General features: G+C 37.1%; 1 protein-coding gene across 8 annotated transcripts in view; it reads left to right on the top strand.

Annotated features, from left to right (window-relative positions):
- The window catches only part of stx3b (syntaxin 3b), a 36,513-nt gene extending 14,392 nt beyond the window's left edge, over positions 1–22,121 (top strand). The window contains exons 2-11 of one of the 8 annotated variants that reach the window (XM_022683500.2): positions 2,139–2,213; positions 3,681–3,780; positions 6,854–6,928; positions 7,479–7,549; positions 8,973–9,081; positions 10,260–10,333; positions 11,394–11,528; positions 14,036–14,146; positions 20,836–20,915; positions 21,640–22,121. In XM_022683500.2, coding sequence (XP_022539221.1) covers positions 2,139–2,213; positions 3,681–3,780; positions 6,854–6,928; positions 7,479–7,549; positions 8,973–9,081; positions 10,260–10,333; positions 11,394–11,528; positions 14,036–14,146; positions 20,836–20,913 — 828 coding nt within the window. In that variant the 3' untranslated portion in view covers positions 20,914–20,915; positions 21,640–22,121. Of the gene's footprint in view, positions 1–2,138; positions 2,214–3,680; positions 3,781–6,853; positions 6,929–7,478; positions 7,550–8,972; positions 9,082–10,259; positions 10,334–11,393; positions 11,529–11,725; positions 11,820–13,714; positions 13,826–14,035; positions 14,147–15,654; positions 15,741–18,500; positions 19,642–20,835; positions 20,916–21,639 lie in introns of those variants that run through there. The other 7 variants (XM_022683498.2, XM_049484494.1, XM_049484495.1 and 4 more) reach the window with 7 other exon arrangements.
- The last annotated feature ends 2,673 nt before the right edge of the window (positions 22,122–24,794 follow it).

Below are 24,794 nucleotides of genomic sequence, written 5' to 3'. Positions count from 1 at the left end.
CCACATTGGAATTGAAATAAAGTTTTTTTTTAATATTCTAAATGAATTAAACAGTTATGTTCACCAGTTATATTTATATTAAAGAGCTCTCCTTCAGAAGAAAAGCATGATAAACAATATCAAGTTTGATTGAGCGTGATTGACTTTATATACCTTTATATTGTAAAATAAAATTATAATGTAATTATCTGGACAAGCCTAATCGTCAGGTACTTTAATATTGGAACTACAAAAGCTGTTTGTGTATTTGCACATCTTTGTGAGCTATGGTGACAACTTAAAGTAGCTGAATGCTTTGGTTAAAATGGGTGTCCCCAAACATTTGGAAATATAATTATATTTTTTATTTTTTTTATTTAAAATGAATAAGTGAATAATAAGCCTGTAGTGTTTATGGGTTTAATGTTTAATGGCTGGAGAAACATGCTGAGCTGGTGTTAAACAGATTTCACTCTGTCTTTCCTGCCCTCTCTCTCTCTCTCTCTCTCTCTCTCTCTCTCTCTGTTTCTCTCTCTCACACACACACCCATATACATGTACACACTACAGGAAGTCTCGGGTGGTCTTATCTCCCTACCTCAGCTTTTCCAGCACATGCTGTTTGAGTGTGTGCGTGTTTCTTTCTTTTTGACCTCCAACTGAGCTCATTGTAGCATGCAAACACTGTTCAGACTTTCAGCATCAGAAATGGATTATTAATATATAATTTACTCTAGTCATTCTAAGGCTGTGTATGAACTGAGACCATGGGAACATGTTGCTGGTCTTCAGGCTGTTTGTTGGTATTAGCTAGACCTATCTTTAGACTGATTTACTGTTGAACTGTAGCCCATAAACACATCAGTTTAAGTTCTACTTTAAGTGAGGCAGTGTGTGAGTGTGTGATGGGTTGTTGTGGTTGTGTGAGTAATCGCGAGTTGTTAGTGGTGGAGCAATAGACCCGCCACAGAACTGATGATGTGACAGAAAGCAAGGTGAAAAAAAATCTTCTATCCTGCTATTGGACTTTGGGCCCTACAGCTTGTGATTTGTAGGCTGTGTTGTAAAAATGGTTATATCTTGATTTATCCAGTTTGTTTCCCTCTAAAGCAGTGTTTCTCAATCCTGGACCCGGAAGCACCCTTACCTGTACGTTTTAGCAACTCTGAAAGGGCTTTTGTGTTTGACTGATTAGGTGTAAAAGGAAAGTCTCCAGGGCAAGGTTTCAGAAACACTGCTCTAAGTCATGTTTCAAATTCTTTGTAAGACTGCATTGGCAGTTATGGTCTCCTGAGGACATTCATGTATTCTATTCATTTAGCGCCTAAATCTAGGGCCTTATTTTAGCGATCTATAGAAGAGCCGCCACCCACACATCGCTTAGCTTGAGTTAAAGCACGTCAGAGGTGAGTTTGCTGTCGTAAGGACGCAAAAAATATGCCTTGAACAGTTCTAAAGGTGGAAAAGACATGTACTAACAATCTTAATCATGGGCGTAATTTGGGTGAAGCGCAGTGACTTTGCTCGGATACATCAGCTAACAGATGCCTTGTGCTGACCAACATCACTTGGAAGTGATGTGGGGTGAAAGTGCCATCTACCTATCCAGAGAGAGCAAGGCCAATTTTTCGGCAGCTGGTGGCGAGCTGCATGACCGGTATTCGAACAAGCAATCTCCTGATCATAGTGGCAGCGTCTTAGTCTGCTGGACTCTGAGCCCTATTGATGTTTATTGTTGATGTAAAATTTAGGTTTGTGCACTGCATCACGTCCGTGTGTGTGTGTTGACGGAGGTGTCCACGCATTGGGCACATATGTTGCATCTGCAGTGCCAAGATGATTGTGAACAACTGACTGTTGACTGTAGCCTAGGTTGATTTCACTCAGTGGTGCTCCATTGTTTTCTTTTGCCAAGATAGCAATGCTCCTGAAATTTGCCTGAACACACCTCGCTTCCAGACCACCAAGTCCAACGGCGTAGATATATTCGTAAGTGGCTTCACTATTTAAATGGTGCAGGTGGAAAGCCTGAAAATAGTCTGTTTGTAGGGTGTAAGATAGCAATAATAATGTTCCTTAATTTTCATGTGATCACAGTGTTTTTGCATATCTTTAAAGTAGTGCTAATTCTACTGTTTTCTCTGTATGTTTTTTTGCAGACATGCGATCAAGATGATGACGAAGTTGAGATCGCTGTGGACAATGCAGCGTTTATGGATGAGTTCTTTTCCCAGGTAAAGTACTTTAATAGTCCGTTTGTACTAGAGTTGCACAATTTATCGTTTGAGCATCGTCATCGCAGTGTGCACAAGTGCAATAGTTACACTGCAGGACCTGTAATGTAGGGCCTGTTAGAAATTCGGCCTTCAGTAATCAAGAGTCAGCTCAGTCAATCACAGCCAGTCAGTCTGGTTGAGGAGTCAGGAAGCTGGATATTCAGATTTTATGCGACTTTATTCACTTGCAGACAGAAAATCATACAGACACAAACATAGTCGCTCAACCGAGTTTCGTCAGTCTGCTCAATCCAAGTTCCCCGTTAAATGCCTATAACACTTAGGGTTTAAGTGCACACTGGGGTTATAGGACCATTAAGTATTATATTTTCTGCAGTAACGCATAACATAGTCAGATTAAAAAGGAAATATGCTGAGTTTAAGCACCGACAACTGTTGTCAGCAGAGCTTCAGGCAGTATTTTCTTATTTGAACTGTGCAGTAGGTCACCATAATCTTTGTGGGTTGGGGCCTCAAAATCCCACCACCATTCCTTAGTCCCGTTTCCACACCCAGGGTTGCTAGGTGTAGATTATAGCACAGCCATGTGTTGCAGCCATGGAAATGGGTGAGCTGGCTATTTTACTTCTGAACTATTAAGTTTCACTAAACTTCAGTAAGGGTACTAACCATAGCTCGGTAATTTACCACCATCACTAGTGTAGTAGAAAGTGACATTTTGGACACTGAAACGTTTATATTTATTGGTCAGCTACAAGACTCGCCATCACTTTCCACTGTTTTAATCTGGCAACCTGTGTGAGCTTGGTTTCAGGGATGGAACGGGTGGGGCAGAAAACTCTATACAAAAATTTGGGACCTGATATTTTCCAATATAGTGTAGCCCTAGACTGTAGGCAAATAATGGCCAATATTGTCTATACACTTAATTCTTCATTTAAAGCAGGGCTGCACCAATGTTTATTATAAATGGTTGACTCCACAATTCAGTGTTAAATAATCATTTGTAACTGCACCACACTTCACACAGTGCTGGTTACAGAAACACAATGGGCGAGGAGGTAAGAGCAGATCACTCACTCAGTTCACACAAATATGGTTATAAAATATATAAAATAAGTTTTATATTTGATTTTTAGCAGTTTGTTAATTTAATTTACTATGGAAATGTATGTTAGGCAGAGATTGGACAACACCTGCAGACATGAGCAGGTGAGGTAAATTGTGCACTGGAACAGGAACCCCACCCACAGGAGGCAGTGATTGAGGAGATGGCAGAAAAGGTTATAGACTAATCAACTAATCAGAAATATTCTGCATGTGAGTCGAATACCAAAATAATAATTAGATTTAACCCTGGTAAAAACAAAGATTAATTGCAATAAAGAAAAATGATAAATGTCTAAGTCAATGATGTGTGTGTGGTGTGAATTTTGTTTAAAAAAGTGTATCTCTGTGTTTCAGATTGAAGATATCAGAAACAGCATTGACAAGATTGATGAAAACGTGGCTGAAGTGAAGAAACTCTACTCAGTTATTTTGTCTGCACCAACGTCTGATCAAAGTAAGACACGCAATAAACACATAGTAAACACACATGTAACACACATGCTTCAGGTTGAAGAATTAAGACAGTTTGCAGTTTCAGATTAAATACTGATATTAATGTGCCAACCACACCTACTTTTTGATGAGAACTAAATAATTATTTATTAAAATAATCTGTTAACAATGAAGTGGTTTAGTGTGGAAATGTTTTATTGTAGGGAAATTTACCAAAATCAACACATAAAACGTAAACCCTCCTGGTGGGCAAGCTAAAGGATTCATATGATTCATAAGGGGAACTGCATTTTCCTCGAGTCAAAATCACTTATACACTAAATTAGGCATGCACAACTATATCAGTATCGGCCAATATTTGCTTTTTTATAATCATCAGCATTTACTGATTTCTAGATATTTTAAACAGATACTTGCTGATGTGTTTATTGTGTGCCAGAAAAGGATGACATATATACAGTACATGTATATTGGCATCGGCCCAGAATTCCCACATCAGTGCATCGCTACTTTAAATATAAGTAACATAAGCCTGAATAAGGTTAGTAAGGTAAGGTATAAATAAGTAATGATAATGGGTAACAGTGGTAATAATACTAATTGTTGGTATAATGGATCACAAAGCCTATGTATTGGATCACATCATAAAAGATCGGATCGTTTTTTTGGATTATTAAAAGTTTGTACTGACTGGCATTTTGTATTGACTCACATACAGTGGCATGTCTGTAGCACCAGACTCTGCCTTTCCCATGCCACTATGAGAATGCATTGCCCTGGAGGCAGTGGTCAGGGCTACATTGATACCTTAGATTAATAGTTGATTAGATAATATTTTTATATTTTCCTGTTTATAAATATCTGGCATTTTTGTTCTGAAGTGTGCATGAGGGGATTTTGTAGTGTGGGGATTCTGCTGCTAACTGCTCTGAACACACTTTTTACTGAACTGCTGCATCCAGATATAGATCATTATCCACATAACAATTTCGAGCCAGTGTTTTTTTCACTGATCTGTAGTTCCTGTGGGTTGCTGGTCTGAAGTGCGCAGGAAGGAGGGTTTGATGGTTTAACTTCCGTCAGTGTCGGTCTGAACAGAATGACAGACATTAACACAGAGAGAGGAAAAGAGATGGAATTAGTTCTGACTGGATGTATGAACAACACAAAGAATGTGAAATATGGCTAAAGACTCCAGACTTTCTGACAATTACAACCTAACTAACAAAGAGAGAGCCAGAAGATAACATAGACACATCTCTTTTATAGTACCACTTCAAAATGACACTTCATATATTAGGTTTATGAATTGCTTAACAATTGTTTGGTAATGGTAGGACACATTCAACTGTCATCATTAATTAAACAAACCTGTAGCTTTTACCGGTGTAAGAAGCCCGTATGATAAGATCGTGTTCAGCTGATGACTGTACGGTTCTTCAGGGTATTGACAGTCAACACTTTGCCTGGCAGCTGTAGGACAGTCAGCAAGTCTTTAATACAGGTCGTAACACACAGATATGCCCTTAGGTGACAATGCAATGTTCTTTAAGATTAAAGTAGTACACGCTAATGTCATTCCACACCATATACTGTATTACACTCAATTACAATCAGTAACCATAAATATAAATAATAATGTAACTAGTTTTAATTCTGTAAAGAAGGGATGTGAGTGTGAGGAACCTTTTCAATTCGAAAACAAACATTACATAAAATTTGAGCCTTGAGATTTGAGCCTTGAAAACAAAGGATTTACAAAGGATTACAAAGGGCACCACAAAAGGAAACATTTATATCACCATTTATTGTAAACGTGTTTCTAAACTAAGCTTTTTTTTATAAATATGTTTTCAAAACTGATGTACTAGTGCAGATCAAAAAAATACCAGCAGATGACATGTCTCTTCAAACCATCACTGATCATCAGTACATTTTACATTTAATTTGGAAATCAAGGGAGCAGAGTCTGGAAAAGAGTGGAGAGACACACAGTTCGAGCTGCTTAAGCCTTAAGGTTTAGTGTGAAGTTTCCACAATCAGTGATGCTTTGGAGAGATATGTTCTGCTGGTGTTGGTCCACTGTGTTATATCAAATCTAAAGTTAGTGCAGTTTTTTCCCAGAAAATATTACAGCACTTCAAGCTTCCCTCTGCTGATAACGTTTACGAAGGTATGTATTTCATTTTCCAGCAGTATTTGGCCTACTGTCCACACTGCCAAAAGTACCATTTGGTCTTATATAATATTTTAATTTTCTAAAATACTGATTTTTGTGTTTTCATTGGCTGTAAGCCATAATCATTAACAATAAAATAAATAAATGCTTAAAATACATCCTTCTGTGTGTTATTCATCTATATAATATATTAATTTCACATTTTGAACTGAATTACTGAAATAAAGTAAATTTTCAATGATATTCTAGTTTTCTGAGATGCACTAGTATTTCTTTAATTCAGTTATATAATAGTGTTAGTTATTTTTGAGAGTATGCTGAATATCAGTTAGGGTAAGGTTGGTTGAAACTCCTGTAGACTATTTGGGAGCTGTGGCCTCAGTAGAAACCTGATACATTACTAATGTGGCGTGCCTGGGAGCGGCTTGTGTTCCCGAACAAAGCCGGATTTCTCTTTTTTCACTCTGTTGTTATGTGCTTTATGGGATTGTGTTGAAGAGGCTGATTCATTGCACACAGTTAGGCTGAGGGATTTGTTAAGATAAAGTAATTTATTCATCTGAAAACAAAGAAACACACCCTGCAGAATGAGAAAATTACTGAAGAAAAATCGTGGAAAGAATGACACAATTTTGTAGCTAATATTTGGGGTTACATATAGGGCCCATTCCATTCACTTAACCTGTATTCTGATTACCCACTATATCTCATGCACCTTACACTGGTTTAGCACTGTTAACTTAAGAGGACTGATTTACATATTTTTACCAGCATGTTTCTGATTATAGATCAGTTAAATTGTGATACTGCAAACCAGCTTAAAATTTAAGCTTAACAAATCAGAAATCTCATTTTGTTCCTTTAATTTGTTATTGTGTTGTTTTCTCTTTTTTAGAAACACAAGATGAGCTGGAGTCACTTACCAATGACATCAAGAAGATGGCCAATAATGCCAGAAACAAGCTGAAGAGTAAGTGTGTTCTTCTACATCAGCATTCTGTAGCATATGGGTTCAGTATTAAAAACTGATATATTTAATTATTTAAAATACATTCAGTGTTTTTGCTGTTATATGTAATCACTAATAAAAAAAGTAATGTCACAAAAATTAATTACTCTTTGATATACATTTAGAATATATAACTATATTCTAAATGCACACATTTATAAAAAAAAATATACAGAGACATTATATTAACATTGTGACCTAATAGATGCTCTTTATGTCGCTTGTGCTAATATAAGTGAAGCTGGTGTGCTAATATAAGTGAAGCTGGTGTTTCACATTCTATTACTGTGTACAGATCCCTACAGGAAAAGTAAGTTTCAGTCAGGGTTCTATAAAGCTAGAACTGCCACTGAGTAGATGTATTTTGTAAATGTTGTTTGTGAAATATTGCAGAATACCTAATTAGTCTACTATATATTGGCACACTGTGCTTTAATCTAAAATGTTAGTTAACGTGGTGTAGCATTTACTTACTTTACTTACTATTGTTTATTGTTCTGTGTGTTTGCAGCTATCGAGAGGAATCTTGAGTCAGATGAAGAGGAGAGAGTGTCAGCAGACATGAGGATACGCAAATCACAGGTGGTTGCATTTTTCCATCTTATTCCAAAAATAATCATGTAGTGGATTGGATGAGGACGGTGCTTTTTACAACATAAGGGTCAAAAATGTTTACATTTACACACTACAAGGTTTGCTTTTAGGGGCCACCAATAGGGCGCTAGGTTTGTTCTGTCACAGCTGTTCTCCTGAAAGATAATCTTCACTTTAGTCTACACCAGGGTTCCTTCAGTGTCTTAAACCTTAAATTTAAATGTCTAGAAAAGACATATTTACATCTAACATCTTAAATTTAATTTAATCAAGTCAATCTTACTTTTTGTCATTTGTTCGTTTCAAAGAAATGTAGTCTAATCGGAGGTTAGTTCTGTGTTCTCTGTGTTTATTGGGGGGCTACCAGTGTTTGTACCTGGTGATTAAACTACATATCCCGTGATAAATGCAGACAGGAAACGGCCATGTTTGCCCAGTACCTCCATGCCAAATATTTCTGTGAAAAACCTGAGAAAATGTATTTTCAATGAGACTTGGGGCCCTATTTCAGCAAACTCTTTGCGAGCCATTAACCATGCCCTGTGCAGTTTGATTTAGGGCATCAGTGTGTCTTTGCTATCGTAACAATGGGAAAAGTACAACTTGCGTGCTGCAAACTTGAAAAAGTATGTACAAAGTCTCTTTATAATCATGGGTGTGTTTTTGCCTTAACATAAAAAAAAACTATCATAGTGTCATTTGCCATTAATTTTAAGAACCAGGTGCGCTTGGCACAAGGTGCAGTGCTTCTGCAAAAACTGACCTGTTCGTTCACGCTGAGAAGGTGAGCAAGCAGGCAATTTACGGGAACAACAATGTTATTTTATTTTGTATTCTGTTTATTGTTAATGGATAAAATTTGGTTTACGCACTGTGGTGCATCCGTCTGTCCGTTCCCAGCTTGCTGCAAAATAAGCAAGAAGACTATTCAGTTAGACTATCCAGTTAGTGACCTTGGGTGTGAAGGCACTCTCAAATCAGATAAACAGACCTGTTGTTTTTACTGTCTGTTTAGAATATACAATAAAAGAATGTAGATTAATTTTGTTAATTTGGGGAGTTTTGTTGCTTTTTTGTTTAACTGAGCTCTTACCAAACTGTAAGGTCCAAATCTTGTTGTGATCCAATCTGTGATGTCTGTGTACCCCGAACACCCCTAATACCCACAGTAGATATTCTAATACTGGTCTGAGTGAATGAATCCAACTAAACCAAGTGAGCTGCTTCTAAACCAAAAATTCAATGGTCATAATAAAAATATATGTTCCTATTATGTATTCCTGGATTAATGTTTGTGTTAATTATTGTTATATTGTTATATTGTGTTTTTTGCATGCATTTACACTGTTCCGTTCTGTCCATTTCATTAAACTGAGAGATAAGAATCATTTTCTATGTCTTTTCCTTCCAGCATGCTGTTCTCTCCAGGAAGTTTGTGGATGTGATGACGAAATATAATGAAGCTCAGATGGACTTCAGAGAGAAGAGCAAAGGACGCATCCAGAGACAGTTAGAGATCAGTAAGTACTACAGAAACACACATACAAACACACACACACAGCTTTATTTATTTCAGATTAAACATGAATGAATCTTGGCATAAGTGGAGTCCAAGATATCCAGAATTATCCTCTAATCCGTCTGTATGGTTTAGACATTTCCCTTTTGGCACCGCCCCCTGTATGATTAACTGTCCTGTTTCCTTATGAGAAGCTCTGGCCCAACCTTAGATGAAATGCTTTCTCTGTAACTGCTGTTCTGCGCAATCTCAAACTGGTTCCTCTCTCTTGCTCTTGTGGTCTATGAGTGTCAAAACGACAGACCACACTTTACTCATCTCCTTCTTATTCCTTTTATAGCACTTAACCTAATTACATCGAAACAAAAAAATACATTCATATCATTAGATCTTTTATTTATTATATTTTATATTTTTTGAATTACTCACAATATTTTTAAATAAACTTGAATGAATGTTCAGGTTAGGTCAAGTGTTTTGAATGAATTACAATGAGGAGAGGAACTAGTTGAGTTTGGTTCTGTAGTAAACGGTTGTTGTTTCAGTTTTATGCACAGTAAAATTTTAAGCTAAAATTCTAACATTATAGTTGCCTGATTACTATCAAATTACAATGACTTGCCACTTAAGTATAACCACCTCACTGTTTCTACAGTCATTGTACATTTAACCCAAATTCCTACCAAGCTGCTCCACCCTGTATGTGAAAGCTCTAAATCTGTTGCTGTTTGTGTTGATCATCCTCTACTACCGTGTCTAATTCATTAACACTGCCTACAGGACACTGCTCACAGGATACTGATGAATAGATATATTTAGTTGGTTTACTGTTTTCAGTCCAACAGCGACAATGACATGTTAAAATAAAAGATTAAACTTGCCATTGTCAGTATTTTTATGTCTGTTTGCAGTTTAGTTGCTCCAGCTAAAAGTTAAAATCTGCTTTGTGAAAAAAAAAATCAGTTACTGGCCACCTTTGCCAACTTATAAGTGAATTGTGAATTAAGTATTCATAAAAAAATCCCTTTCTGTTATTCTGACTTTAACACCTTTAACTCCTTGCCTAAATACCATTTAGGGTATTTTTGTGCTTGTTTAAAATTATCAACATTTAAAAAAAATGTTCAAAGACCTGCTACTGGCTGCAGTTAAGTCTCTGTTCTGTCACTGTGTTTTTAGCTGGTAAAGCCACTACTGATGATGAACTGGAAGAGATGCTTGAGGGAGGAAATGCAGCTGTCTTCACTGCTGGGGTAAACTGTATTCTTAATATATCTGTGTGTGTGTGTGTGTGTGTGTGTGTGTGTGTGCCATGCACAAGCTCACGTGCATGTTTGTTTATTTCTAGCTGATCTGTTGTGTGTGTTAAGCTTGTGGCCTAAATCTGTCCTTGATTAGTCAGTCGGTTTTTTATGCTCTAAATGCAGTAAGAGGTTGTATCAGATTAGATAATATCTAAATTTACCACTGCAGCTCTGGTAACATTTCAAACCAAAATGTTTGAATAGGCTCAGTTCTGTGGCTGTGTATTAGCAAAAGCACATGGGGTTACGATTGAGTGTACTGTGATATATTGCAATCAAAATTACATTGTGTTTTAGTATATAACACTATACAAGTGTTATAGTATAAAAACACATAATTTAAATAATATTCAAGTTAAAATAAATCATTCTATGCAATCAGATCAGTGGGATCTGAAGTACAATGCTGCTGTTGGGGTTTAAACACAAGTGACACAAAATGCACCACTGTCTAGCACAGTCTTTTAAATGATTTAAATTTATATTGTGATTGTGATACAGTATTGCAATTAGATCTGCAACGATTAGTCGATATAGTCGACAATGTCGATTAATTAAATTTGTCGACTACAAAGTGCAACGGGAGATGGGTAAATGGTCCACACAGTTTACACACAGCTTTGTCTGTGTGTTCAAAAGTGCCCAAATATAACAGATTACTTAATTAATCACTATATATATCAGTACTCTACATGTTTAAAACAACATCCAGACATTTAAATGCCTTTTAAATGTCATGTTCAGCTTTTTTTTCTAGAGCTGTTTTCAGAGATGGAGAACATAAAATAATCGTTGGCTAATTGACTAATCGAAAAAAGAATCATCAGATTAGTCGACTACAAAAATAATCATTAGTTGCAGCCCTAATTGCAATACAGTATTGATACGTCTATACAGCTACTGTATATAGATTTTCTTACACCCCTAATGGTTGATAATTTCTATATGTATATTTGTGCATCCTTATTTTAAATTAATCTTTGTTTTTGTGTGTGTGTGTGTTTTTTAGATTATAGATTCAGGGATATCTAAGCAGGCACTAAGCGAGATCGAATCCCGACACAAAGACATTGTACGACTGGAGAGCAGCATAAAGGAGCTTCATGACATGTTTGTGGACATCGCCATGCTTGTAGAGAGCCAGGTACACTCATTCTCCAATCATCACTCCTTTATTTCATATATCACTTAGTCACTCTCACTTCCTGGTCACATATTGTCACTTTCTCCTGAACTCTTCCTTCCTTCTTATTTCCATTCAGTGCTTCTTCTTCCTTGTCTCACTCTTTCTGTTTTGGCTCTTCCTGGCTCTTTCTCTCTCTCTCTCTCTTTCTGCCTCAGTTCTCCTTTCCCCTGGCCCCTTGCTGTGCCCTCTTCATGCGATTGGCTGCCTGGTGGTTGGAATTTCAGCTGGTCAAATCCCTGCTATTCACATGTGAGTTTCACCCCCCATACTGGAATCCTCTCCCTGACCTGTACAGACCTTTGCTCTTGGCCTCTTTCTCTTTTTCCTTCCTTTCATTTTTCATGCATTTAGCTCACACAGCTCCTTCTGAGTCATGAGCTAGTTAGTTTTAATGTTATGTGTATTATAATATAATATATTCTCAAGCAATTTGAAATGGTGCATTTCATGGGAAAGAGTTGTATGGGGTTTTAAAAAAGGGCACAGAAGAGAAGGGAGAGTGGCTGTGTAAAGACTACAACCTAATGCTCTTAGGCCAGCTGTTATCATTGTGGCTAAATGCTCCAACACGGCAGAGACTGGTTACCTTGTCTGTTTATAAAGCAGAGTCCAGCTGTTAGTATTGTATTACCATATTTTTCTCACTATAAAACGCACTGGATTATAAACCACACAATCAATAAACGTCTGTTTTCATACGTATGGCGCACTGGGTCATAAGCTGCATTATGCGACACTAGTAAGGAACAGGGTGTTGCTATGTTTTCCTTCTAATTTAGCAGGTCTCGCAGCTGGGTGGCGAGACCTGTAAAGCTATGTTAAGTAGAGTAAACAAAAAAAATAATTCTATTAAAAATGTAAATCTACACAGATTTTTCTAATAAAAAAAAAAAATTATTTGGGTGAGTAAAGTGCTTCCATTTATTTACAGTAAACTTAGATTTCCAGATTTCCACTAAGACATTAGCAAATTACCGCTAGAGCTAGCCACGGTTAGCGGCTAACGCTGCATGACAGCACTACACTGAGGAACGCTGAGTGTTTCAGTAAGCCAGGGCGATAATAGCTAATGGTTCGTCCCATGTAGCTGGTTTTAATATAGTAAACACGCAGCCTGAAGTCCGATATACTCACCTCTGAATGACTACTGCTAATGCTGCTCCAGCAGTGCTAGCCGGGGTTAGCAGCAGTCTACGGGCCAATAATACCCACCTCTGAATGGTGAAAGAGCTAGCGCTTAGCGGCTAATGCTAATGATGCTCTAGCAGTGCTAGCCAGGGTTAGCAGCAGTCTACACACCAATAATACTCACCCCTGAATGGTAAAAGCGCTAATGCTTAACTGCTAATGCTAATGATGCTCCAGCAGTGCTAGCCAGGGTTAGCAGCAGTCTATAGGCCCATAATACTCACCTCTGAACAACAAAAGAGCTAGCGCTTAGCGTGATTTTTGGGAAAATGAAAGGATTATAAATGCACCTTATATATAGTTCATATAGTGGCCTGTTTTCTTATTAATAAAGTCTCTGGTTACACAAAATCTGGATTGAAGAAGGAAATATGACTGAGGCTAAAAACTAATGCTAGGCTCAACAGCCAGAGTAGATTGGCCGACCGAAGGCTGTGAGCTTTATTTTCATTGGTCCATAAATAATGGTGTTCGGAGGGTTTTGATACTAAAAACAATATATAGCATCATTTAATTAATACTTCTAAAGTATTGATGAGCCACTTCTATTTTGCCTGTGATATGCTATCTGAGGAAAAGAGCTCTGACAGGTAAGTGCTTTGATTTTTATTTAAGTTTAGTCATTTCTTCAGTTTGTCTCATTGTCAGATGTGTGTATGAGTGTGTGAACATGGAAGAAAGAGATTGTGTCTAGTGTTTGTGTTTGTGTGTTACTGTGTACATGGTTGAATGGAATTATATGGATTCGTGATCATATCAAACATAGTGTTGTACAGCTTTGTATTAAAAGGGCAGTGTAATTAATACAAAAAAACATACAATTTATACATATATTATAAAAACATATATATTTTTACATATCATTTATGTATTATTCAGCCCTGTGGTGCACTGTGGTCTGTCCTTCACATGTGAGTGTGTGTCCCGCTGACATGGTGTGTGTTTATGTGTTTCAGGGTGACATAATTAATAACATAGAGGTGAATGTGTCGAAAGCAGTGGATCATGTTGAAGTGGCGAAGGCTGAAACTAAGAAAGCAGTCAGGTATCAGAGCAAAGCACGGAAGGTATGATACACACACACACACCTTACACACATACACATATTAATGCTCTCTGCTTGTCCTGCTGTTTCTTCCCTTTTCTGCCTTTTCTTCCCCTATCTGTATTCTGTTCTCTCTCTCTCTATCTCTCTATTTTTTTCTCTCTGTATCTTTTTATTTCCTTCTTTCTCTCTTCCTCCTTTGCTTTGCCCTCTTTTCTATGTCACCTGTCAGGGTGGCATGATTGACAGAATTGAGAGCAACATGGACCAATCAGTGGGCTTTGTGGAGAGGGCAGTGGCCGACACTAAAAAAGCCGCCAAATTTCAACAGGAGGCGCGGCGCGTGAGTGGCCAAGAAATATCTACTCCCTCCCCCCTTTTGCCCTGGCCATTCCTTAATGTCCCGTTGCAATATATATGCACACTCATATATTTATATACACACACACACACATGCTGGTATACATACTGTACATGCTGGTATACATACTGTACATACATTAAACACTAGGGAGTGTAAATATTTGATTTGAATGCTCTCTCTCCCAGTTAAAATGATCTTAACACTAAGATTATTCTGGGGGAAAAATCATCGTATGCCCTTATTTTTTTTTTTCTTTTTACATGTTGATTCATCTAAAATGTTTTAAATTGCCTACTAATTGTAATTATAACACAAATAAAGTGTTGATATTTTTTAGATGTGTAATAATTTAAATTAATGATGACGGTTGGGACTTCTATACTAGACTAATTATATTATCTAGGTCACCCAAGAACCTTACAGTCTAGATGGAAACAGAGATCCACAAGCACATTGTGGATTTTTTGTTCCTATCTGGTTTTTCAACAGACCCTTAATTCTTGTAACAGTAACCAGGGTGAAATAATGTCATATTGGGTATATTTTTTAACCCTTTATAGCACATATTCCAAATCTGAACCTGAAAGAACTGAAAAAGAATTTGAAAAAAAGATTTTTAATTAATGCTTAGGATTTTAGCATAATAGGAAAATACAGGTGATATTAAAATTGTCCGCTAATATTTGATATTTGTCCCAGAATTAGGTATGTTACAAACATTAAAAATAACCATTCTGCTGAATTCCTTGGGTCACATTTGTTTGGAAAGTGTTCTCATCTGTGTAATCTGCCAATTTCAATGCCAATTCCTTAAAAAAAAAATAGGTGTAGTAAAGGGTTAAACATAAACAACACAGGACATTTTCATTTTCATCCCAGTACCTATTAGAATCTTAAAGTAGACTCCTCAAGGATGAGAGCCACCCTAAAAGTTCTGTACACCACTGTACCTCATATAGCTCTTAATATATTCTCATGTTACTCTGCTTCAAAATAAGAAAAGCTCCTCCTGGTGGGGAAAGTCTATAATAGCACTCCATGTCAACAGCATGAAAAAGGCCCGGTAATACAGTAGTAATGTAATTACACATACTAAATAATAGATACATATTAAATGTTGAGTTTTGTATTTTACAGGTGTTTTACTGCTACTCTATTTTTGTATGTTCATATCTGTCTGTGCCTTTTTTGAGAGTTTTTTTTAACCACAGATTTGGGTGTGTTTGTTCTTTGTTTGTTGAGTGTGAGTCATGACCAGGTGATACTGTACGTTGTTATTCTGCTTGTTATGACTTAGAACTGATGTTTTTTTTGTGTGTGTGTGTGTGTTTGAGGGGTGGGTGGATATATGAGTGTGAACGCCCTATGTAACAGAAAATGATTCAATTACCAGTTACTTGTATATTTGTGGTTTAAAAGAAACTATTTTTTAAACACAGAAATCGTGGGCTAAAATTAATACAGTGTGTTTGCATGTGTCTTTACAGAAAACGATCATTATAGTGTGTGTGGTGTTGGCGATTCTTGCCATCATTGCTTTGATAATAGGTCTGTCTGTAGGACTGACCAAAGGGTAGGTCATAAATGTCACATGACTGGTGAGTAATGCTGTGTTCCATTTACCTCGGAAGTCGAATGTCGGAACTGGGAATGACGGCGTACCCGGTAAACATTGCAATGATTACACACTATTACCCTATTAAACATTTCCTAGAAACAGTTCCTGGAGTTTACCACAGCTGGTTTGACAATTTACCAGTTTTGATTTATGTTTTATTATAAGATATGTTTATGTCCCAGAATATCATTGTTGGCATTGTTCCAGGTTAGCATTGTTAGCAATATCAGTAGATAATGATGCATTATGCTGTACATCCAAACATCATGAAAACATCATGTCCACAGATGCAGAGAGTATTTTCTGAACTGTGTATAAGACCCGATTTAATGAGACATAAATGTGGTAAGCTGTGTACTGTGTTTTTCACACTACAAGGTGCAAAAAACAAAAATTCTCCCAAAATCGACAGTTTTATAATCCAGTGCTCCTTATGTATAAATTCTACCGGTCAGGTTGTAAGGAGCAATAAAGCCACTCCGCTAAAGTGCAGCGTTATACTGGAGTTTCAGTTATAAAAAAATTGCCCCAGCACAGAGACTGGAGTGGTATTAGCTTTACCTTCTAACCGCAGCTCTAGCTCTTTCGCCGTTCAGAGGTAAGGATATAGGACTTAAGCCTGTGTGTTTAAAATGTTAAAACAAGCTACATGGCTTACCGAAACACTCAGGGTTCCTCAGTGCAGCGCTGTTGGGCAGCATTTACTAGCGTTGATAGTGCACCTTGTAATACAGTCTAACTTATAGTCTGTAAAATACGGTAATACTAATTGTTTTACTACTGTTAATGAAGTAGAATATCCGACTTGTTGGATGTTCAAGTTGAAATTCCTAAATGAAACATAGATTTTGCGACATCGGAGTTTAAATGGAATGCAGCATAAATGTAGGAAGACCCTTCATCTGCTACTGTGTGTGTGTGGGGGTTTCCATAGAAAATGGGATGTGGTCAAGATGGTTGTGGTGTAGATGGAGTGAATGTGTCTGTGTGTGTGTGGTCTGTGAAGGGTGGGCAATTTGACAGAAATCTAAGATATAATATCTAAATTATTTGTTTAAATAATTTATTTATTATTGTTAAAAAGCCAACATTTCAAGTGAACCATCGGCTGCCCAGTCAATGCACTCCATATTTAGAAACAAAATTATAAAAACAGCCTGTTTTAATAATTTAATTCTTAAGTTGTCCCGTTTTTTTCTCAATTTGAAAGATCAATTACCCAAACCAGAGGAAACCCTCTATAACTAGCAATGCCCCAATATCAGGAGGGTGAAGATAGTTGTTGTAATGTCACACAAAATATACTTTTACATATATCTCTCCAATCAACCCTAAGCAGTTTAGCCCCACCTATTCTCAGTGAAGAAGAAGTTCAGCCTGGACTGAATTTGAATGAGGCACAATACAGATTAGCCAATCATAACTCAGAGATCAGTATGTAAATCAGTCTTAAAGGCACAGTAACACATACAGCCTATTTAATTAAATGTGATAAAAATAAGTTTTGGTATATGAAGCCAAAATACAAAAATGTCAGCTTCAGCTTATTTTAAAGCATATGAAATCATAAGAATTCAGTGCCAAAGGGGTAATAATAATGCCACTTCTCTACTGGGAAATACTAATACTAGATTTTGGAACATTGCCGTAAAGATTTGATGGCATTTGGTTGTGAGAGCAATAGTGGGGTCAGGTCCTGATAATGTATGATTAGCTCACGTCCCATTGGCTGTTTATTATTATGTAGTTATTGCAGCTACTATGTACCTGTTGTTGTCTTCATGACGCTTATAATCGAGATTATTTGTCTTTTTAAAATCATACTGTCATAATATACAAAAAAAAAAAAACAATCAAAAACAATGACTGTAGTCAGTCGTATTGCCCACTCTTAAGTGAGTGTTAATGGAGAAGGGGTTTGGATGTTAGTCCTGCAGTTTTCAGGTTCTTTTCCCTTGGTTTCTGGGAGTAGGCTTGGGTTTGGGTCATGCTAGGCTTGGGTCAGTATTAATTGTTATTGATTACTGAGAAGGTAATTTTTAGATGCAGACAATGTGAACCCAATATATTTTATGTTTTGTCTGATACAGCCATGTGAGCATAATACACAGTTAAGTTTACAAATGCTACTTAAAATGTTATTGTGTGAAACAGAAGGTTTTAGTTAACCTTGTCCTGAAGCATTGACCCCTCTGGCCTCAGGGCACCTAGGATGGACCAGTGGAAACATCTTTTGTAGTCAGACAAATCAGTATTTCAGATATTTTTTTAAGTATCGGTTGTTGTGAGCTCCGGACCAAAGACGTAAATGCTTTACAGTTCCACCATTTTTAGACTGTGTCTGAAATGCTGGAATGTGTGTATGTATATAAACAAATTAAATGGAAGGTCAGTCAAGAAAAACATGAAATACCTTGGGTTCATTCAGTCTGCAGTGAAGTAAAGCTTAAAGTAAATTTAAGAAATTGTTTTAAATTTTCCATAGTGTCTCAGTTCTGTTTTTTTTTATTATTAATTCAAAACACATTTACAGTAGGAGCCAATCACCAGGTGTTACAACTTCTATTATAATTATTTGCTTATTTAAACAGAGTTTCTGTCCTGCTCTCTGATTCTGATGGGTCTATTCTTTGGTTGTTGTTGTTATTATTGGTCAAATATTGTTAAATCCTGACCATTCTTTGTTCTTTGTGTGTTTTTTTCTGTTCCTGGTAGAAAATGATCATACTGGGTGTGGTCATTCTTGTGGTTGTGATCATCATCATTATCATCATCCTCACACAGACGCTCTGAGGCCACACCCCTGTGTGTCACCACACCCACTCCATTCATCTGTCCATTGCTGGCCTCCCAGCCCTGCCTCACTCTTAAGTGGAGAGACAAACAGACACAAGACAACCAACACCCCTCCCCCATCCATCAGTGGCTCCACCCTCCTCTCCCTCTACAGGCTGATGGATGGCAGCTCCAGTGGCTTTCAGAAATTGTGCTTTTAATCAGATAGAGCACTTGCTGCAGGGGAATTACAAAGGGAATGCAATATGTTTTCATAAATGAATGGGATCAAAACAAAGAATAAGGGATTTTTTTCGTTCATGAGTGGTCATGTGACCAATAATAAGGCCTTTACTTTTTGCCTTATTATATATTTTTTATTTTAGTGTTCTGTAAAAACAACATACACTAAAGACTTTACCAGCTGCTGGTGGATTTTGCAAGTGCACCTACTGTATAACTTATTCTGTTATTATTTTATTTAAACCCATAATTCATTTCATCCCCCAACACATTTCCATGTGCCATATAGTTACAAAAACAGACCTATCATTTCATATACACCCTTTCATTTTACTGTATGAAGTCTACAGAGTCTGTGAATCTGCGGAGGATGACCTGAGTGATTTTATGACTGTTTTACGGTGCTTTCAGTTCTAATGAAACACTGAATTTGGGCAGTTTAGGCCTTTTTTAGTGCCTTTTCACATTTCATTTGGAATGAGTACCACAGAACTTTGGTAACTAGTTGTGAATTTCATGTTTTCTATGATCAAATAGCACAATTTTACATTTTTAAAATTACATTTCATTTATAAAACAATCAAGTGAAATTTTTGCAAATGTACTCATGTTTTTGAAGGCAATCAATGTGAAATAGTTGTTCAATTATAACAAGCTGCAAAGAAATTCTGGTTGTTTGTCCAAATGTTAATGTCTTATTAATGCTCTTTGATGAAGACCCACAACTAAGACTGATGAAGCATAAATAGTTTATTTTTGAATATTTAAAAAAATAAATTTACTCCTGCCTCTGAACTTTCATTGTCATTTAAGGAATAAATAATGTATTTTTGAAGAACTGAAGAATTAATGAGTTTTTCCACTGACATGCCAACAGTCATAGGACAGCAGTATGTAAACTGTTCATTAAGTGTTCCCACAAGAAACAGCATGAGAACATACACATCTGTATACGTTTTGATTTGTTACCTTGTAAGTGAGTTTGAACAGTGACCAGTGTCCTCATGGTTTATTGGTGGAATCTTTACTATTGCTAATTTATATGTGGAACATTAAAATCTTTCAGTTTTTTATTACAAACAATACATTGGTTAGGCTGGGAAGTGAGAAAAATATTTTGTACATTTAAATTAAAAAATTAAAATTAAAAATTAATAATAACTGCAATTGGAAAAAAAAAACATGAGTGAGTTTTTAGGCTTTCTCAGTCACGACATCGCGTTTTGTAGCTCCTCCATTTCCTCTCGCTTGTTACATGGTTCTCCGTGGAAATGTGCACCCAAAGTGTAATTATGGTGCGTAGCAGTGGACAAATAGCTATTTTATTAAACGTGAGGTGACGAAACTCAGAGATTTGCGTCCGGACGAAAATAAAATTACCGGAGAACCACGGAGTTCAGCGAAAAAAAGTAGGTCATTCACCCTGTAATTTTCTCAGAGGACGTCACATACATGGTCATTACAAACCTACAAACACGTGCACACACAAACAACTACCTCTTACGGAAAACCTGGACCTAATACTCCTATGTTTCCCCTTTCCTTTCCTCTTTGTTCCTTTAAAAAAGGAAGTGATGGCCTACGTTTATATCTGAGTACAATTTATAGCCGAAAGGGGCATTCCAGCCTATATCTACTTTACCTTTCTGATTGGACAGAATTCACAGTTCTAGACCTTCTGCAGAGACAACATACAATCATAAGAAAAATGTACCTATGCTGATATTTATTACTGGCTATAGACAGACAAGATATTTATTTCACTTCCTAAATTTATATCTTTTACTTTTTTGGGGGCTGGTATAAATCTGCCACTGAGAGTACATGTAGTGTTTTAAAAGCAAGTACCAGTACATGCTATAAAGTTTTTGCTTAGGCCGGAGTGTCCCTTTAAACAAAAAGAAATCAGGAAATAAAATGGTACTGTACTGTACTGTGTGCTGCTGATCTTCTGAAACTGCACGTATTTCCTTCTTCGTGTATTCTTCGTCTTTTTTTCCTGGTAGCCAATTATTTTTTTTTCTACTTATAGAAAAAAATGATGATCATGCTGTGCTGTGTCATTCTGGGGATAGTTGTCTTTTCCTATCTGTACAGCTTCTTCTCATAAAGGTAAGGGTTCAGGTAAATGCTATGGTGAAAATGGCAGACAGTGATTAAGCCTAGTCCTGCACTGTGGATTTACATGGAAAAGAAATTACAGTTTACGACTAAATCTAATCCCTGTACAGGATACTGGCCCGTTCCCAGCCCATTTTAGTTTTAAAATTAACACATTTCTATACACATTTACATATACAGGCCTACTTATCCTGCAAACAGTAAACCTTTAAGGTTAAAATATATTATAGACAGAGCTTTGTTATAATTGTATGACCTGTATTACAGGATTACAACACAGCACAATCTCATTCAAAAACAAGTATTGGGCAGAACACTCCTTGTACCTTTAGTGTAAATGATGGAGCTAATCTGCTGTAAGTTTAATTATAGAAACACATCTTTGTTTATTGTGGGGTCACACTATACACTTTTATATACACAGTATATATACATGTAATATTAATATGTATTTATTAGAACAAATATGTTACTCATGTCATGTAAGGGTAAGAAATGGACCCATGGGCCATCAGGGTTTAAAGAGTTAAATTTGGTGATTGTGGTGGTTCAATTATTTGATGTCTATAACATATGCCTTATTAAATAATCTTATCTGACTGCCTGTGTGTGTGTCAAATCCACTGTTAAACAATACTGCCTTTACCTTTATTTGAATTATTTTACTGTGCTGTTGACTTGACCCATATGTTTATGATCTTCATCACTTATCCAGGTTTTTGGAGAATTCCCACCAAAACGCAGAATTCCATTTTACCATCTTATCTTTTCACCTACTGCTCTCTCTCTCTCCTGCTTGGGGGTTCGTGTCTAAAACGTCTTCTAGTCTTGTGCTGCAGCTTCTCCACACGCATGTGTCCACACTTATTTCACAACCATCCAACCTGAAGACCAACGGCAGGTTTGACAGCCTGACATAAGAGACAAGAACTTGATAATAATGAACTGAGGAACCAAAGGAACTGAGAATTTCCTTTAAAATCATATTTATTATAGTTTTAGATTTAAAAATATGACTTTTTTTGGTTGTATGTGTTGAACAAGCTGTGTGTGTTTATGTAAGAGGTGTTTGTATGTTCTATTATGTATTATTTATGTATTATCTTTCATAAAGGACGGAGGGGGAGGGGTGGCTGTATTATCCGTTTGTGTGTGTTATGTAACAGTCTATTAAACTCAAACCACTATAACAAAATATCTGCACCTATTCTGCTTCTTCTTTTCATAAGCCCATTGAGAGTGATAATACTGTACAACCTCATGTCTCTATGTTGACAGATGGATTCTTCACCGCTCATTACTTCCACTGACCCTAATCCTCATGGACAACCAATCAGCAGTCAGCTGCATCTTTTTTAAAATGTTTTTTTTTTTTTTTTTTTCAGATGATTTTTGGTAGATTGTAAACAATGCAAAGCAGGAGGAAAAAAGTGACGCATCTACAGCACGTTGCATTATAGCCATTCTGACCCCTAATCCCCTTCATACAGCAACCCCCCTCTCCCACATTCCCAAGATTTCATAATCCGGCTTTTCTTTTTTTCGTATTACTCTAACCAGACCCTGTTTGCATGTCCTAGAACATCTTTTTGATTTGTTTGTTTATTATTACTTTGTATGCACACAACCTATAACAATCAATGCCCCCCCCCCCCCCCAACGCTACAAAAATAGCTGGACAAGCAGCTTAAACGGATCATTCATTACAATATAATATAGTCGATTTGACTACGGAAACTACGAAAAAAAGCACAAGTTATATTTTTCACATTTTGATTTGTGTATATAACATTTTCCAGAGACAATCAGCTGATTCAAAATAAAGTAATGGACACATTTTAATTAAAATTGCAAAATCTTACATGACTAACCTGACCAAGCTAGTCTATCAGCAGGATCATGCCTCAGTTGGGGTTGGATCTTTGCCTGCCGGGAGACGGGCGGCAGTGGTGGGTCTGCGTGACGTCACCCGCCAGCCACTTTTTCATCGACCCGGCAGTGCCAGGCACGTACCCGGCAGTACTAAAAACTGTCAGGGACCTTGCTGACAGTACGCCGGCAGTTTTAAAAATTGTCAGGGAGCTTCCTGACAGTATGTTACGGTGAATTCAGTTCCCCCTGTTCCCCCTTCACTGCGCATGTCGAAATCATGACGTAGCGCCGCGGAGGGGCGCTGTGTGTTTCAGTTTGCGCTTCTATTTCTTTCTGTACCTTCGGGTAAGAGAATTTTCACTTCGTTTGCAAAATAGAACCATATAAACTCGTACTTTAAAGCATTAAATTGTTGTTAGGATATGTTTAAATGCTCAAATGTACACCGTGAGTTTTAAGAATTTATACAGTTTATATAACTAAAGCTATATTTTATTTGGCTACTCAGAATTCAGCGAGGATGGTCTATTGAGCATTGTGTACTCTTATCAGTCTCGCTTATTTGTGAAAATGCGTTCGTAACGTCTGAAAGATGAATTGCTGAAATAAATAAACTACATTATATGGCACAGTAATTAGTCTGTGGTATTATTTCATATAACATTGCTGTTATAACTGCACCTTGGAATCTGTTTCCCTCTACACTGAAGTTGGTGTGCATTTATATTTTTTTGAGTAGTAATGTGTCTTGAATGTGTCTTAAAAATGTTTATATTTTTAATCCATGCCGCTGTTTCCAGTGGATTAAGAGAACATATGTTAGCTAGTTACGCTAGTGGGGATATTCAGATACAGTATTCATGATGATAAACTGTGTATCTATTACTATTTCACCCAGTACAATACTCTCTCTCTATACCTCTTTATCTCTGAGAACACAGGGGGGAACATATTTCTCCAGAACCTAAGAAAAGTGGTTCCCCCTCTGTTTATTACTGATGGAGAGGATTATGGGTACAATAATTATGCTGATAAACTGTGTGTCTATTACTTTTTCACCCAGTATTCTCTTAATTTAATAAATAATTCCCTCAGTTTTAATAAATCTTTCTGTAAAATGTAATAAATAATTCTCTCAGATTTAACTAAATCGTTCCAAATTCCATACCTCAGTTTGAATAAATCGTTACGTTAAATGTGTTAAATACTTTCTTCAGTTGTAATAAATCGTTATGTTAACTTTAATAAATAATTCCCTTTGTTTCAATAAAAGGTTCTGTTAATTTAAAAAATATTCTTTAGTTGTCATAAATCTGTTTCATAAATTTAATAAATAATTTCCTCAGTTTTAATATATAGTTTTCTATTAAAAAAGGTAATTCTGTAAGGATAGTACTATAGTGGGGTAGCTGCTGGTGTAGTGGAGTATTTTTCCTCAGATCAGCTCAGTTCAGTTCAGTTCTGTTCTCTCCGTTTTGCTGGCGGAATAAATCTTCAGTAGGAACCGAAAATCAGAGCAGCGATTTCAGGCCGAACATATGAGAATCTGTTTCTGATTGGTAGTCGCCGCCGCGCGTCGCTGCTCATTTGCATAAAGTTAAGTTCTGGTCAACTCTCTCGCGTCGCTCAAACCGCCCGCTTCGCATCGCGTCGCGCCGCGTCGCTGCCTGTCGCCCAGTGTCGCTGGCTCTCATTGAAAATGAATGACTTCCGGCTGCTTTGTCGCTCGCGTCGCGTTCGGTGTGGACGCACGGTAAGCCCCTCCGCTGCGCTACGTCATGATTTCGACATGCGCAGTGAAGGGGGAACAGGGGGAACTGAATTCACCGTAACACCGGCGTACTGTCAGCTACCTGACAGTTTTTAGTACTGCCGGGTACGTGCCTGACACTGCCGGGTCGATGAAAAAGTGGCTGGCGGGTGACGTCACGAAGACCCACCACTGCCGCCCGTCTCCCGTCAGGCAGAGATCCAACCTCCTCTCTCATGCCTATTTAA

The sequence above is a fragment of the Astyanax mexicanus genome, chromosome 10 (assembly GCF_023375975.1).
Source record: "Astyanax mexicanus isolate ESR-SI-001 chromosome 10, AstMex3_surface, whole genome shotgun sequence".
In the NCBI taxonomy this organism is placed as follows: domain Eukaryota; kingdom Metazoa; phylum Chordata; class Actinopteri; order Characiformes; family Acestrorhamphidae; genus Astyanax; species Astyanax mexicanus.
This window is presented reverse-complemented; position numbering and strand designations above follow the sequence as displayed.